This window comes from Poecilia mexicana, unplaced genomic scaffold (genome assembly GCF_051168715.1).
Source record: "Poecilia mexicana isolate PSO_F unplaced genomic scaffold, ASM5116871v1 scaffold_22, whole genome shotgun sequence".
In the NCBI taxonomy this organism is placed as follows: Eukaryota; Metazoa; Chordata; class Actinopteri; order Cyprinodontiformes; family Poeciliidae; genus Poecilia; species Poecilia mexicana.
Genome location: NW_028263391.1, coordinates 8,092,052 through 8,109,132, shown reverse-complemented (window position 1 = coordinate 8,109,132; position 17,081 = coordinate 8,092,052). Strand labels below are relative to the sequence as shown.

The 17,081-nt window shown below is 42.3% G+C and overlaps 1 protein-coding gene across 2 annotated transcripts in view; it reads right to left on the bottom strand.

The window, feature by feature from the left end:
- The window catches only part of stard9 (StAR-related lipid transfer (START) domain containing 9), a 39,864-nt gene that overhangs the window by 7,708 nt on the left and 15,075 nt on the right, over positions 1-17,081 (bottom strand). Inside the window, exons 4-22 of one of the 2 annotated variants that reach the window (XM_088002891.1) lie at positions 14,128-14,244; positions 13,975-14,007; positions 13,818-13,879; positions 13,339-13,448; positions 12,232-12,374; positions 12,047-12,114; positions 11,799-11,896; positions 11,124-11,333; positions 10,848-10,945; positions 10,312-10,389; positions 10,113-10,190; positions 9,828-10,007; positions 8,365-8,416; positions 8,027-8,152; positions 7,682-7,764; positions 7,499-7,560; positions 6,895-7,064; positions 6,023-6,503; positions 152-5,941 (exon numbers count right to left, since the gene is read on the bottom strand). In XM_088002891.1, coding sequence (XP_087859017.1) covers positions 152-5,941; positions 6,023-6,503; positions 6,895-7,064; positions 7,499-7,560; positions 7,682-7,764; positions 8,027-8,152; positions 8,365-8,416; positions 9,828-10,007; positions 10,113-10,190; positions 10,312-10,389; positions 10,848-10,945; positions 11,124-11,333; positions 11,799-11,896; positions 12,047-12,114; positions 12,232-12,374; positions 13,339-13,448; positions 13,818-13,879; positions 13,975-14,007; positions 14,128-14,244 — 8,039 coding nt within the window. Of the gene's footprint in view, positions 1-151; positions 5,942-6,022; positions 6,504-6,894; positions 7,065-7,498; positions 7,561-7,681; positions 7,765-8,026; positions 8,153-8,364; positions 8,417-9,827; positions 10,191-10,311; positions 10,390-10,847; positions 10,946-11,123; positions 11,334-11,798; positions 11,897-12,046; positions 12,115-12,231; positions 12,375-13,338; positions 13,449-13,817; positions 13,880-13,974; positions 14,008-14,127; positions 14,245-17,081 lie in introns of both variants that reach the window. The other variant, XM_088002890.1, reaches the window with a different exon arrangement.

Below are 17,081 nucleotides of genomic sequence, written 5' to 3'. Positions count from 1 at the left end.
GAGTTCATGTGTCAGACCAACACAAAGAGCATAAATGTCAAATGTAAAGGGGAATACATGTGGCTTTCAAATCTGCTTCAAAATGAAACAATTAAATAAAATATGCATAAAAACAAGTTCTTGAAGAATGAATACTTTTCTTGGTCCTCACCTGTCATACAGCTGCTGTTTGGATGCAGCGGAGGTCAGCGGCCGCAGGTCCTCTTTGGACCTTGGGGACAGCATCTTTAACAATGCGTCCGTCTCTCCCAGGCCGTAGTGAAGCTTAGCCTCTGTCAGCTCCACGGTCAAAGGCTTCAGGCTCGTGCTGAGGTTGACGGTCGCCATCACCCGCTCTCTCTCCTGTCGCAGCTTCAGTATCTCTCGGGATCGTCTGTCACTTTGCACCACAACATCCAGGTTTGAATCCGTGCTGTCCACGTCGTCCCATTCAGCGTGGTTTCCGCCGTCTTTGCTTGAGCATCGTGGCTGTTGATTCTGGCTGACTCCTGACCAGTTGGTGAACTTGTTGTGGACGGGCAGGTCGTCTGGGACTACCTGATGGTCATCCCAAGGAGAAAGACTTGTTGCAACTTCGGTGTTCACAAGAACTTCTGTGCTGCACTCGCTGTGCGCCAGTGATACCTCGTCATCCTCTTTCGGTTGATTTCTACAGGCACTTAAGGGTGATAAATGGCTGATGTCGATGCAAACATCTCTGGAAGCACTTGTGAAGTTGGACTCTTGCTGCTTATGTGCAACTTCCTGTCTCATGGTAGGAAAAACGTGGTTGTGCCTCTCTGAGAGGGTCCTGTGGTCGTCTTCTTCTTTGCAGGTCACTTTTCTCTTCACAATGTCTGCGTCTACATCCGATGATGACTTAAGACTTGAAGAACTCGTGCAGAAGTCTTGAGGACTTGAACAACTCATTTCACTCACTCTTTCAAGAGATATTGTTTCTGATTTAGTGGAAAAAACATCTAAACACTGCTTAACATTTTCAGCAGAAGGAACTGCAGGTGTGCCCTCCTTAGAGGAAAGGCTTGTTTGCTGATTCCTATATTTTGGTCGACACTGTACTGATTGTTTCCCGCTCTGCCTTGAACCTACACTTGTTCCCACAGTAACAATGGGAGATGAGGCACGGTCTGTAAATGTTGCTTGTTTTTTGATAAAACCAGTCGGACTGCTTGCTAAAGACACACTGCTGTTTTCTTGAAAGCACTTTCTTGACGATCTGGAGGTGACTGCAACATTTCTGCGGCTTGATTCCTCAAGAGTGCTTTGCTTCGAGGCCTGAAAGGAAGCAGATTTTGCACGCCTGTGATAACTAGCTGCTGTCTTTGCGAACGCCAATATCTGAGGGTCATTCTCTGACTGAGGTGCAACAGAGACGTTGAAGTTTTGCATTGTCTCAGCATCCTTTTTAACCACTCTGTGCATACTCTTGTCTTCAGGACCAATCACTTTCACAATCACCTTAACTTCATAAGACTTAGCCTCTCTGAGTGTTTCGTCACCAGCAGCCTTGCCGCTCATTGCGTTCACCAGCTCCCCCGTCTGGATTCCAACGTCTAAGGCTGTTTGAACTGAGCGGTCTTTCTTGCCACACCCATGCAGATCACTGCATAGCAAGCTACGATGTGATGAGTTGCTACTCCTAGGACTGGATTTGCTCACTTCACCCGTCCTCATCCCCTGGACATCTCCCAGCAGGTCTGAAGTGCTGTCGATAAGCTTGGAGAGATGAGCTGACATGGTTTCCATGCTTGCCCACGTTGAGGATTTTTTAATATCCACTTTGCTCCTCTGGGACAAAGGAACATCGGTGTTGCTTCTTTTGTGTCGATCTTTCCTCTTCAGGCTGCTGTTACTGATTGTGCCAAGCCTAGATTCGGTTTGAGTACCGTGTTCATGCATCTTTCTCCTTTGAAGCTGCATTTTGCTCGTCTTTGATTCTTGCTCGGATGAGCAAACGAGCATGATTTCATCAACCTGACTTGAGTTAACACCAGAACCGGCAACGTCATTACCGGAACCGTTTATTGCCCGATTGCAGGTCTCTGCCTGTGCTTTCCTGTGCTGTGTGGCAACTCTCTCTTTATAATCCTCAATGCTACTGAGGGTGCTGGAGAGCCCCTTGTTGGTGGCATATGTGCTCAGGTGGGAGTTAAAAGGAGAATTCAGCCCATTCAAGTTATTGTCAGCACTGGAGCATCTTACTAGGCGTTTCTCGGAGCTGTTCAAGAGAGGAGATTTAATAGATAGGTCAGCAGCACTTCCAAACACAGGAGTCTTGTAGCAGTGTTGGTTTGAGTCGCTGTGTTGCCACTGGTGGACAAAGGGGTTGATGTCACTGGATGCAAAATGGATGGGCGAGTCCTGGCAATGTGGTGTGTGCTGGGCTTCACTTTGCTTTTCGTTCAGGTGGCTTTTTTCTGCATCCACCCTCTGGGATGTAGTGTAGGGAGGCAAAAAGTGCCTTGGTGGAATGTAATCCATCTTAAATTCTGTATTTTCACCAGAATTCCCTTTAAGGATTTCTGTCTTACATTTACTTGTAGAAAGAGAAATGCAGCTTTCTTTATTGCTAGTTCTTCCTAACAGCCAGCAATAATGCCTCCTATTCCCTTCCTTCTCCTTGTCATCTTCATCCGATGACTTGAGAGAAGAATCAGAGGAAGAAGCAGGACGGGTTTTGACGTCAGACTTTCTGAACCGCTTTGTTTTTTTCTTTCTAAGAGCAGGATTACCTGGTGTAACAGTTGTGTTTATGGTGGCCTCTTTGGACATTGCGGAAGAACCTGCCTGTGGTGTTTTTAGATCTATAACAGAGGGAACCGTTTTAGATTTCATGCATATTTCATCCTTTGGATTGAAAGAAAAAGTCTCAACCCCTTTATCATCGTTTGCCACACAAAACTCTTTGATGTTGATTTGATGATTTTTATAGAAGTTGCTCTGTGAATTTGGACATTTGCCAGCAACAGAAGTCTGAGCTATGTTCTGTGTACATATTTGTTGACAATTTAGCTGATCCTGTGTTGTGAGAGGCTTGCTACCAGCCTTGTGGTCCAGTTCAACATTTTCTCCATGGGTAGGAGAAAGTTTGATTTGACTGCAGAGGTGTTTGACTGCTTTTACCTGATGACTTAAGAATTCTGCTGCAAGCTGATCAACATTGTTTCCAAATATCTGAATCATGTGTGGTGAGCTTTGTTCAGGTGAATGACTGCTTGTTTTTACATCACTGGTTATGAAGTTCTTACTGACGTCGTCCGAAACAGATGAGAGACACTTCAGATTTGCGTGACTCAAGGCGGAAGCTGTGTCGTGGATACATTTGTGAAGCTGCCGTCTTGAGTGTTGAGTTTGGAGTTGGGGAATGAGATCAGAATTAAAACCATCAGAATCTTTATTTGAGTAAATGTTACTGGTGATCATATCAGGGGCGTAGGTTACTTTGGGTGAAGCTTTGTCTGTTACTTTTTGAGGTAGAGCATTTTCCCCCTTTGGGTTTCCGAGGCCTTCGTGACTAGTACTCTGTTTCATATGTGATCCCAAATGCCCAGCTGTGATTAATGCATGCACATCGGCACATATTTTTCCTTCTTTCACATCTTCACTCCTCTCATCTTTCAGCTGGTCACGCATCCATCTACTTTCATTACAATCGGAGCTAAAATGACACGCAGACGATGGCAAAATACACAGACTTTGACTTTTGTTCATTCCTCCCGACGAATCCGCATGCTCTTTTATCACTTCAGAGATTCTCAGATCAATAGCGCTGCATATGGCTTCCGACCTGCATACATGCTTTGCTTTTTCTTGATGTTTCCTGTCATTATCAGTAACCCTTTCCGTGACTTCAAAATCTTTATTTGCCATTACATCTCCCCTTCTCACACACTCATTATCTCCTACGGCGGTATCACACTGAGAACTCTTGTCCTCGAAGATTTGGCCGCTTGGTTCAAGTTCGATGTTCTGAAGATCAGAAAGTGGCCTTGAATCTGAAGCGACCAAATGTTGTATATCACTGCCATCAACAGAAGAAGAGTGAAATCCTTGGCTGTTCGACTCCCCTTTGGAGTCACTGCTGCTGTTTTCATCATCAAACCAAACACCTTCCAAGCCGTCACCTGGTGCCGAGGAGAAAGTTTCCAGCTCCCCGCTGTCGCTCCTCTTTGGAATTTTCAGGCAGCCCATAAAAGCGTTCTGGTGGTCTTTGTTCCTCTTCCTGGAACTTTTACAGGCCAATTTAACAACTTCCTGCTGGGGAGCAACGGACAGCTCATTGCTTTTGGTTTCCTCCCATTTAACTGATCCGTCTTCTGGGTTCCTAAAATAATTTAGCTGTAAATCTCGGACATTTTCAACACCTACATCTGTTGAGTCACATGGTGCAGGCTCGTGAAATGTGTTTGATGTTGCTTGGAGGATGTCTTTTTGTGACATGCAAACAGTTTGATGCGCAGATTCTGGAGGAGTGTTAAAGGTCGTTGTATTGATTTGTCCAAACCGATCCGTTGGGAAATCTTCACAGTTACCCAATATCAAAACATTTTCTAAAGCTCCATAAGCTCCAGAATCTCTCAACCCTACATGGCGCTGATTGAGCTCTGAACTATTTAAAGCCTCAGAGTTGAAACATCTAGAATCGCTGTGCGAGTCTGACAGATTCCCGCTAACTGGACTCGGACCGCTGCTGTTATTGTCTGCATTCAAGAGCAAAACTTTTCTTGGTAAAGGCAGAGAAATCCCATCAATCCTCTGGGTTTCAGGCATATCTGCAGAGGACCAAACATCAGCGAGAGCCAGCAGGCTTTCTGGCTGTTTCACACCGCAGCTGCCAGTCTGCAGGTTCCTGAAATCATCGATCAATTTGTGCACACTGACCGCTTCTAATGAACTCTGATTTTGGGATTTCCTTGTGGCGTCACGACTCAAATGCGCCTCCGCTGCGGGTACGGAATCTGTTACTCGCGAAGTTTCAACCGCTGCTTGTTTGCGCTTTTTAACCACTGAGAATTTCCAGCCGTTCTCCACGGTTAAAGAATCTTTAGACATTTCGCTGTCGATGCTTTCTGCTTCGCTCGGAGCCGAATCTTCACGTGTCAAACGCTCAGCCAGCGCGGCCGCGTAAGCAGAGGACAGAGAGTCGAGAGAGAAAAGGCTCTCGCAGTCTGACGTTGCTTCATCCCCTTCCTCTTGCTCTTCGAACCATCCAAAAGGTTTTGGATGGTCTTCCACACAACCGTTGCTCTTGTTCGTCAGTGCCTCGGTGCTATGCCAGCGTCTCTGTTTGTGGCTATCAAACAGGTTCCTCTGATCAAGCTCCTCGCATGACACAGTTGCTTTGATGGTACCATTCTGATTAGCTGAAGAACCTTTCGGGCTCTTGTCTGCTCTTCGTCTCCAAGGGAATTTACCTGCAATCCTCCCAAGAGGCTTAAGAAGTCTCCGTCCCTTTACACCTGAAGGGGATTTTCTGAAAACTTTGGATAGAGCCGTTTTTATCCTGGGCCCCACAAAATGAGACAATGATCTGCTGATGGTTTTACTTCCACTGTTGTCTCCTTTTCCATCCATGTCTGTTTTGGATATTTGTAGATTTTCTTTACAGACGGGCAGCAACGCAGCTCTGAGAGGCGATTTTGAGACAGATGTAGGATTTTTACCCAATTTGTAATTAAATAACATGTCTCGGTTTGGCAGCAGAGGTTTTCTTCCCAGTTGGCCCAAACATGGTTGAGGCTGTGGTTCCTCAGTGTGTCTGGTGTTTCCGAAAGGGTTTACTTTATTCTGACTGTGTCCAGAGGAGATGGAGCCTGAGCAACTTTGGGTTCTTCCTCGAGGGATATACTCCTCAGAAACCCACTTTCTGCCGCTAATGGGATCGGACGGAGTTGCTGAATTTAAAGATTGTTCCACAGATTTGTTTCTCTTGAGGAAGTGCCTAATAATGGGAGGAAAGGAAAAGAAAGATTTAAGATTAAGCTAATTTAAATCAAGGGGGACAAAAAGTCAACACACTTACCTGAAGACAGGTGTACGCTGCGGGTAGAGCCGAGACAATAGATCTGCTGAAAACGAGTGTCTTCGTGATGCAAAGGATTGTTCTTCCAGCTTTGAAGGTGATCCCATCTCTAGAGGCTGTCGGCCGTTTGGTCCAGGAGGAAGTTTACTTTCCAGCTGCTGCAACTCTCTCTTAGCGTCCAGCAGGTGGCGTTTGTTGGCGATTTTCTGCAGCTGGCAGTGTAGCTTTTTCCGACGGATGCGACCCTCGGCGCAGCGGAGGGCGTGATGCTTCAACAGCTCATCCTGCACGGTTTTCTTCCTGGCCCTCACTGCCTTGCAAGGATATTCAACGATGATATTTTTCTGACTGATGAACACCCGACTTGTAAGTTTCTCCAGAAGAGGAGCGGGGAGGGGGTCGGTTTGGACACCAGAGTCTTGCTTGACTCTCTCCTCCACTGTTTTCAGGAGGAGTTTCTCATGCAAAATCCACTGATGCACTGTTGTGAAAAGAGAAAAAAACAATGCTGATATGCACTACAAACTAGGCTATTTTCAAAATGTACTTTGTATATCCTATTTTATCTAATGTGTCTGTAGACCTAATGTAATCAATAAAGCTTTCAGCTGTGACTCCTTTGAAAATGTTACCACCTTTCATTTTTCTTCCACTTTACAGCTATACAATGCAAACATCACATTAAATCCCACTGAAATAAAGGCAGATTTGTGGTTTTAATGACCAAATGTGGAAAAGTTCAAGGGTATGGATGCGTCTTCAAGGCATTGTATAAAAAAGGTGCAAAAATTTTGATTGCAACATATTTCCAATTTGATTTTGACTTTTGAAACTGAAACTTACAGGAACATTTAATAAGAGAGAAAACCTACTGTCAGAGTACTGCTGCCGGAGCTGGGCCTGCTCCCTGTCCAGCTCTCCGTCGGCCCTTCTCTGGTCCGCCTGAATCTCCTGCCGCAAACTCTCCACATAGCGCTTCTGCTCCTCCACGCGCCGTCTGACTGCAAGCTCCTCAGTGGAATCCAGGTTCAGTTCTTTGACACTGGAAAAACAGAAGCGGGACTCACGGAATGAGTGAGTCCCGTGAAATAACGAAGCAATGAAAAAAAAAGCATCTCAACTTCATCCGTGGATCACTTGATAAAAAGACTACATTATGATTTGTTGGTTGTGCAGGGAGGTTTCAAACAAAAGCAGTCGTCAGCAGTAACTAAGCAACGCCCCGATGCTGAACTGTAAACAGCAACCGGGGACAGTTTGATATGTTTGAAACCACCACCAACAGCAGCATGAAGCACTGCCTGGATGTTGTTATAACTCTTAACTCCTAGTAAATGTTTATAATCAGAGAGCTGCAAAGAGGTCCGACTGCACTCCACACACACATACACCCACACACTCATGTGAGTGATGAATAACGTGAGATGTAATTGCTCTTGTTCTGAGTTTTTCCTTGTGCTTGAGGATGGTACTTACTCGTCATCAGGAGTCACGGAGCAAAAGTCAACATAGCTGCACGTCGAACCACCTTCACTAACCTGTAAACGGCAAAATAAAAAAAGCAGGTTTACTTTAAAACACTTTTTAATCACCCAAAAACGTAACGTTTTATGCAGATCACGGTGGATTAAATGCTAATTTAGGTGAGCAGGTACCTACCCGTCTTCGCTCCCGAAGGACGGCTGCCTCTGCCGGGTGGTTGAAGCGGAATTTATGCGCTCCTCCCAACGTAATCACGGTCCCTGGAGGTGCAGAGAGGTATTCTTTGTAACATGCTGCGCTCAGCTCATTGCAAAGCTCAGGACACAGATGTGTGCATTTGCTGCTGCTTTTGAGTGTTTGCCTGCTCCTTCCTCAACAGGTACAATTTTAAATTACACGACATCTTGAGATTAACTGCAGTCACGAGTCCAAGATATCCGACTCTGTTGATTTTTCCGAATCGTCGTCCAACGTGGACACAGACGTTATTACCCAGTGGTTTTATTGACGACCACGACTGACCTTGAGCCAGTCTGCAGGGCTCGGTGACCTCTCTGTCGTTGAGCAGGCAGACGCAACCCGGCAGCGGTCGCAGCGTTACCACACCCCCGTGGTTTTCAATCTCGCAGCGGGAACTGCCCTGAACAACTACAAACGGGATTCAGAGACGGCTTCACACATGCTGATATAGAAAGATGTGTCGACGCTCTACAGATGCAACGTTCAACATAAATGCACATTTAAAATCATAAAAAGTGACTAAAAGATTATTTAACTTTACATGACCCACTCTATTATGTAGCAGTTACCTTTCACAAGAATGAATTTACAACTTAAGAAAAAAAATATGTATTTTTTACCTATATGTGGTTCTTCACACTGCTCATGAGGTCCAATGCGGGTAATTCCATCCTATAATAAATGAAAAAGTGCAAAAGGATCAGTTGTAATAACAAAAACTACACAAATGAAGACAATACTGAATAAAATAAATGCATTATTTTTCTGAATTAAACCATTTTTCTCCAACAGTGTATGTTTTGGTAAAAATCGCCCACCCTTATTATTTTATGACATGTTTTTCTGAAAGCCTAGCATTTTACATGTAAGCTGTATTTGTCTGATCTGAATCAGTTTGATAACCTAACCTAACTTTGAAGTTAATTAAATTCCACATAATCAATTTTAGAAATAGGTAACTTCTAAAGTTCCACTGGATTTTATTTTGAGATATTAGGGTTACTAGAAAGGCATCGGGTGTAAATACCAACACATTTTCTTACTTTCATTTGTAAAACAAATCAAAAATCATGCATAATTTTCCTTCCATTTCACTCTTATGTACAACTTTGTCAACTTAAAGTCTCAATAAAAAACATTCAAGATTCACTGTGCTGGAAGGGATTCTGAGTGCAGTTTGACTCAAAATGTGAATGTTTTGGCACAAAGTTGCACCAACACTTTCGAAAGAAAAGGAAACAGACAAAGCCCTGCAGGTAAAGGGGAGCGGCATAGGGAGGGGGCGCTACGATAACTCACTCCAACAGTTAACAGCGACGTACAAAAATAACTACATTCTATTCTAATCTTTAAACTAAACCTGACAAGTAAAAAAGAAAAAAACATTGTTTACTCTTTTGTGTTATCGAAAGAGTATCAAGATTTTCTTATATGATTTCAGGACCACGCAAGTCCCAAGTGGTCACATGTGTGAAACGGTGTAATCGTCAAGCCTGAGGATATCCCTGTCAATGTCAGAATCGGGACAGTTTAGGCTCCTCCGAGTTCCCGTCGGAGAGCTAACGGCGTTTGATCCGATCACGCTTTGTGAACGGCAGCAGAGAGACACTGACATACGCTGAAGAGGGGTGGGGGGAACTGACAGGACAGAGGGAAGGCAACACAACGGACCTTTAGTCAAGAGGGTTTTGTTTAAAGCAGAGACAAATAGTGTGAGGAGGAGAAGAGGAATCTAGATAAAAAGAAGGAAAAGGTTGGAGTCAGGGAAGCTGACAAAGATGCTGAAAAAAGTAGAGCAAGTCTAAAGGAAGCACTTGATTTAAGCATCCTGCCGTGTATTTTTCTAACAATGTGTGATAGATGTACATCTCTAGGGTTTAAAAAATGTGAGACAGGAGGATAAAAGATTATCAGAAACGTAAACAAGGCCATAAACACTTTTTTACCACAGTATAAACTACTGCCAAAACTAATCTAAAAACAAATCTGATTTCACAAAATAAAAAACCTGACTGTTCTCGAATGATTTACACAAGAGTGCTGCAGATTTAATCTTTTTTTTTTTTTTTAAGGATTCTCATACCCTGAGGTGATAAAACACAATCCCAGTACTGAGGACATCTCTATCCAGAGAAACCAGGTGGGGCTGAAGGGAGTTGATGAGGAAACCGGCCCGGTCTCTGTTGATGTCCACACTGTACCGCTCCAGCAGCTCCTTCTTGTCTCTCCAGCTCTCCGACCAGTCCTTTGTTAGCTGCTCCACCTGCACGGAGGAACAAATGAACTGTTGGAGCGACTCGAGGAACAGCATAAAAGTGCGATTTGAGAAAGAAGTGGATGTTCGGGATCTTGTTTCTTTCTCCGGTACCTTTAGCTCGTTCTGTAGCACCATTTCCGAAAGGTTCCCGTCTCTCTCATCACTCAGAGACGGGCTGGGATTACGCTGCTGTCCATTTATAGGGCAAAAGAAATAATCAGTCAACACATTGCACAGTTTAAAAAAATTATACATGCATCAAGACGCACCGCAGCGTCTGAAATGCTTGAACAGTAAAACATTACCATACCAACTCAAAGCTGAGCAGCATGCTCTTCAACCTGTCGATCTCCTCTCTCAGCTCCCGGATGAGCCGCACATTTGGATCCTGCACAAAGGGTTAAAGCTAAACGAAAACCTGATCAAAGCTTCTGATCTCACATTAAATGTATTCAACACTATCAGTACAATTTTGGCTTAATTTTTGCTCTAGATATGCTGGTTCCTCTTTTTTTTTATTTTAGCAAATAGCTTTTTTTGAGTCTGTGTGCTCCAAATAACGATCGATAGATTACTGAAATAGTTCATGATTACTTCAATAATCGATCACTCACAATTAATTGTTTAAAAATTCATTTAAAAATATTTTTAAAATGAATGAAACATTTATGAAAATAAATAAAAACTAATGAAATGTAAAATAGGGTATTACTCGAGCAAAAATGGTTAAAAAAATAAAATAATAAAACCTAAGAAGTTAAACAGAAATAAAACACGTCAAAACAATCCAAGAAAAATGCCTTATATTATTTCAATTTACTTTCAAGAACCTGAAGAGCCACTCACCTCATTAACACGAGGCTTGTTGACAATGTTCCTGGCATGCGCAGCGTAGCGCAGGGTGCTGAGGGTCTCGTTGTAGCTGTTAGCAGAGGGCGACACCGCTGCAACACAGTGACATGCACAAAAGCTCCAGAATAAAAACGTCTGATATGAATTAAGAACAATATTTCTATCAACGCACCAAAAACGGCAGTGTTTCCGATTAATAGTTTACATATTGCTTCAGCGCGTGCATGTAAACAACAATCGTTTGGCTGCGATCTGAAAAGCAATACTTACTTGCGATCATAATTGTCTTGGAGTTGCCGCCCAGACTGTCTTTTAGCAGCCAAGTCAGGACCGAGTCTCTGTAGGGAATGAAGCAGAGCCTTCTTCCACCTCCGGCTCCGCCAGACAGTGAGCTGCTGTGACTGCCCAATGTGCTGCTGTCACCCTCAGAGGCCACGCTGTTGATGCTCTGACAGCTGCTCGACATCTGGGAGTTCTGGGCTGTGGCAGTCGAGGTAAAGAGGTGGAAGGGCGTGAAAAGAGTAAAAAAAACAACAAAAAAACTACAGGAACGGTGTAAAACATGAGGTCTGTTTGATCCAAATAAAAACACATGCTGGAGTGCCTTCCAAAAGTTCTCACAAACAAAAGCTTCAATGGATCTATTGAGAATTTCTTTGTTTGTACGAACACAAGGTGTAACCATGAGGTAGAAGGAAATGGTAAATGATTTAATACCGATTCATAAAAACAATTACAACAAATGGGGAAGGAAAGGGTACAAAGTGACTCGACTTTTTACACATAATACATGTTAAAAACAATATGCAATGATTCCTTTTGTGTATTTTATTACATAATATTCTTTTACATAAAATCCCAATAAAATATATTGAAGTTTTTACATTTAAAAATGTGAAATGCGCTATATATTCTGATCTGTGAGGAACGTCTGACTTTATTTACCCAGAGCAGAAATGACAATGCCCAAAGTGACCAGTGACTTGTTGATGTTGGAGCCCTCTGTCAGTCTGTCCCGGCAGTACTGGGGGTCTGCTCTCTCACTGTCAGACACAATATAAGCATTAATGGAGATTAATGCCGTCCTTCATTGAAGAAAAATCTGAGGGCTGCAGCTAATATCCACCAGGGGGCACTTTTAGGAACGATTTCACAAGAGGGGGAAAGAAAAAAAACATCAAAACCACTTTCACCTTCCAGCCAAGTCCACCAGGTTAATCTTGCTGACCGTTTCAGAAGGCAGGTTGTTTTCTAGTATTGCCTGTGGAAGGAGAGACATTCTGTGAGCACTAAGCTGGCAAAACTGTACAATTATCACTTCTTATATGTTGCATTTATTAACTAAGAACACTTTACAGAAGCTGTGAAACGTGATCACCTGTGTGTACTGAATAGTAAAGATGGCATGCGATCTGCTGCTGGTGTCGTGGTTGTGGGTTGCTGCCGTCATGCGGTTAGCGATACCTTCCTCCAGGAGGTCGATGGCCTGTTTGCAGTCAGTGACCATGTGCTGTGAAAGGTCTGATTTTAACGAGACAGAAAAAACATTGAAGATTTACTATTTAATCATGTTTTTCCACAATGGAAAGTAATCCAATTGAACGTTTTATTGAGAAACTCCCTGTGAATGGTTCCACCAACAACAAGGTAATTCTTGCTTAATAATTTTGTTTTTTTACATGGGTTTAAATTCCTCTACTCATAAAAATGCCTGTCTGTTATAGATTATTAATCTGAATCCTATTACACAATCAAAACTACAAAATCAACTTAAAAACAAAAAGACTGACGGTAAAATTTGGACCATCAATTTGAGATTTAGGTAAATATTCTCAAATTTAGGTAAAAATTTGCTAAGTGAAGTGTGTGTGTCTTCATGTGTGATGAAGGGGTTTGCTTGGAAGCAGAAGGAAATGACATCACTTCCTGTGGACCACTGGGATTTCTCCTGATGCAAACAATGAGTGGATGCGGGGCTTTAAACACAAGCAGTTGCACGGTTTGGAAAATAAACAGATGTAGAACAAACTGTGACGAATCGATGCAATATTTTAGGAATTATGCCTCTGAAATTTGTCTTTAATATATCTCAGAAACCAAATTCTTCCTTATGATTACAGTTTTATAATTCAAATTTACAGGCAAAAGCCTTTCTCAAAATACTCATTCCTTTTTCTCTCAAAATCACCTTAGCTCCTGCAGAAATGTAGCAGCTGAAATACAGCTACATCAATTATGAACGACTATACGGTACCTTGAGTTTTTACCATAGGGGTATGCACCGAGTAGGAATATTTGAGTCCAAGAATAAATAAGAGATCCCTCGGTTTTGGAGCAGTGAGAGGTGAAGGAGTTAAGCATCTCTATATAAATCCATGTCTGGCTAAAATAGCAAAGACTCTTAAAACCTTATCCTTAGGAAGTACACCTTAAACCCTTGCTGTGAAACATTTAATATATTAAAAGGGTAAAAAAAAGAAAAAACCTTCAACATATGGCCCCTTCTCAGGATGTTCTCTGACTCTAAGGGACGTCCTCTTCTTCTGCTCTCCTCTCAGCAGATCTCTTACACGCTCATTGTAGATCTCCAAAAAGCTGCAGAATGGAAGATAAACATCAGATTCAAAACATCGTCAGAGATGGATACTTTGATGATGCGCATTTGATCTATGCTACAACAGAGTTACTTCAGCAGCAGGTCTACCGTTGAGTAGTAATTTTTCAAACATAGTACACTGACATGCAAGGAGTTGGATGATGGCGCCATCTGATTTCATCCAAAAACAAGATGTGACCCATTTCATACTCTGTCAAATGTTCTCTGATGTATTTACAAGACATCGTGTGTGTGTGTCTTTTAATCATGACTTCCAGTCAGACGACTGCATGCAAGATTCCTCTCCCGTTTCTTGAGTTTTTGTCGGCAAGTTTAATTTCAAAGACCAAAGTACCCCCCTGACCCACCTGATTTCCACTCTGCTTGAGTTTTGGCCATCAGAGAAAGAGTCTTCAGGACAAAACAAACCCTGTAAAGGAGATAAGAGCTAGAAATGACCCAACACCAATAACCACCGCAAATTCAAAAGGAAAATTAACCGCCTGCAAAAGCGACATGTCCTACCTGACAAATGCGAGGCGTCAGTCCAATGGACTCCTGTAAGACAAAGAGAATGATGGATGGATGGACAAACAAATTAGTCATTTTCTCCACTCGTATTATTAAAGCACAACAATTATTCTTATCACGATGCAAAGTTTATAGCATAGTCCTCACCGGTGTGCCCATCATGGTGTACGTCTTTCCTGATCCCGTTTGGCCGTAAGCAAACAAGCACACATTGTAACCCTCAGATGCTCCGGCCAGCACCGACACACCCAGATCCTGGAAGACCTGTGGAGATTTGGAAGCACTGCTTGAATCACAAACACATAAGACAACTAGAGCACTGTACAGACAGAGGATTAGATGATTCAGGAGAGTGTTGAATGGTAACGAAAACAGTTTAGGAAAAAAGTAAGATTGCTGGGAGCATACATGAAAGTTTATTTTAGTAAGGAAAAAAAAATGCTTGAGATCTTGTGGAGTGTTGAAGAGCGTTTACAGCGAATGCCCTTGGTTTGAAACGCATTGTGTTTTTACAAGAGTGTAGCTCCTACACCAAGGTTTTCTGATCACAGTGCAGTGGCATCAGGCCAGTCATGGGGAGGTACTGTTGCTTCCTGATGAAGTGTTTGTGCAAGGAGCAAGGAGGTCAGCTAATGCCCTGCGTAAACAACTTCGCAGAATGTGCATTTGAAGAAAACGTGATGGCCAAAAAGCTGAAAAATGCTTGGGTCAGGAGAATAAACAAGCTCACAAAGCATAGTTCTGGGGATCCCAGAAAAAGGCCCAGTAAAAACAATCAACTGAGGCCTTTTGTTTTCTTTTCTTCTTCTCTGAGCTTCAGAGGCAAAACCGAACCATCGCCACTTTAGACTGACACATACATCAACCATATTTCTTGAAAACCATGGTACAATCTGCAAAAAGCGATCACCCAGAGGTCCATCCTAACAAAAAATCTCATCAAAAAACACAATCGAAAATCAGATGAACGCTGCGGACCGTCTGCGTCTCCCTCTCTTGCGGTTGTTTGTGCAAATGTGAAGATACATGTGAAGCGTTTGGCAGTTACAATTAAAAACAAACAAAAAAAATACATAAATGAAAAATTATACATATAACCATTTCCCAAAGGAATGTGTTCTCAATTGAAAACACAATCCAAAGGCAACACATGCCTAAGGGAGTGGCAACCTGATCTACACACACAGAGCGTTCTACCTCTGAACCGTAACACACCCTGGGATCAGTGAGGGGTCCCCTTTCCTGGCCCCAGGCTCAAGACTGGAACCTGGACAAGGAGAAATGGGCGCACATGTAGGGGAAAGTAGGAAAGCTCTCAAAGCTCCAACAAGCTCATAAATTTAAACACGGGTATATTTGCAATAAGAAGTGCTTTATAATGTGACTATCATCCAGTCTCAGGAGACGTGAGAAGCTTAAGTAGGATCTGACTGAGAGATGTTGTAAAAGCACCAACAGAGTCAAAATGTCCTTTTCTTGACATTAGTTTGATTATTTCAAATTAGTTTTAAACTACTCAAAAGCCTGTTATTAGATGAAATGAGTTAAAAGTAACATTCAGGCCTTTCCTGGCTGATACCGATTTTGTTGCTAGCTCTGATTTTGATTGATTCCATTTTTCCCACCAAGGGACTAGAAAAAACAAAACAAGAAAAATGTGCTTTGGGTAGTAGCTTTAAAGCCAACAGAAAATGAAGGAGCTACAACATTACAAAGCATTTAGCTGATTGTTCCCAACTAAAATAAGGAAAAAGCACAAGCTGTTTTTGTTGATGCATTTTATCCATCTTTTATCCTGGATCTTGATGCATTGCCTGAAACCTGTTGACAATTTAGATTCTGGCATTTTTATGGAAACAAATGATCTTTTCCGGAATAAATACGAGCAAAAAACTAATTTATCTGCCTGGACACCTCAACTACAGCACAGACTATGACAAAGGTAAAAACATAACTCAATATCAATCTGCCTTTTTCTACACTTTTAAATCTCTATGTGTATATGCCCATTTTTTACGTGGTAATTTTCTGTCATACTGCCAGGAATGGGGTCAGGAACTGAAAGACCTAAATTTTATGCACTAATAAATTCCTACAAACAGTAAGATGACATAAATATGTCATTCGTTGCTTGCGAAACCTAAAATCATATCTGATTTGGAGTATGCAGATCTGCTGATCTTTTTTAGATGACGGTGAACTGTCAGAACCCAAGCACAAATGGGTGGAGGATTTTCATCCATCTCTAAGATTTATTTTACTCGTAAGAAGAGCAGTACGCTTGCAGGGCGTCTGGTGGCCACGCTGAGGATAGATTATTAAGCCACATTTGTGTTGTTTTGGTTACTGTCAGATTGCCGATGGACAATGATCCACGGACCGCAGGAGATATTCATCTTTAACGCCAGCTGAACCCGAAGGTTAATCTGTGACAAAATGAAATAAATAAGCTTATCGTCCACGCTTTAAAACAACATAATAGATGTGTGGTTATTGTAACAGACAAAAACATTTAGCTAAACTGCGCTAACCAGTGATTTTTAAGAATACTGCTCACTATATACCAAATCAAACCGCTTTGAAGCAGCTATCAAAATGCAGCTTACTAACGTAATCAATCCTGGAGCAGTATGAATGAGGTGGGCAGGGTGAAAATGGTGGAATTTATTCGTTTCAATGCATTTACTAAACAGGGAAATTTGATGTGTATGACGTGCCGATCGGTGATCAGTCCCAACTGAAGGAAAGGTTGTGGGTGACTGATCAATGCATCTTTATAACAACCAGTTTCCCAAAGCACAAGAGGAACTTAAATTTTTGTATACACATGGGTAAAAATGTAGATCTTATAATGTTAAAACAACATACTTTATGGAAAACATCTAAATCTAGTCACATAAAAGTGTGACGTCAAAGCATATCATTTAACTGTGGTTCAATAATGGAAACCTTGACAATAAACGTCAACGCTTTTTACCTCCCACCTCTTGACTGAATGGTGGTTTTAAGCACTTTCCTGTCTCGTCTTCATTCTGCGTTTCAAAACAGACACAGACTCTCTCCTCACTCAGAAACAGAATCAATACAGCTCTTGTTAAAGT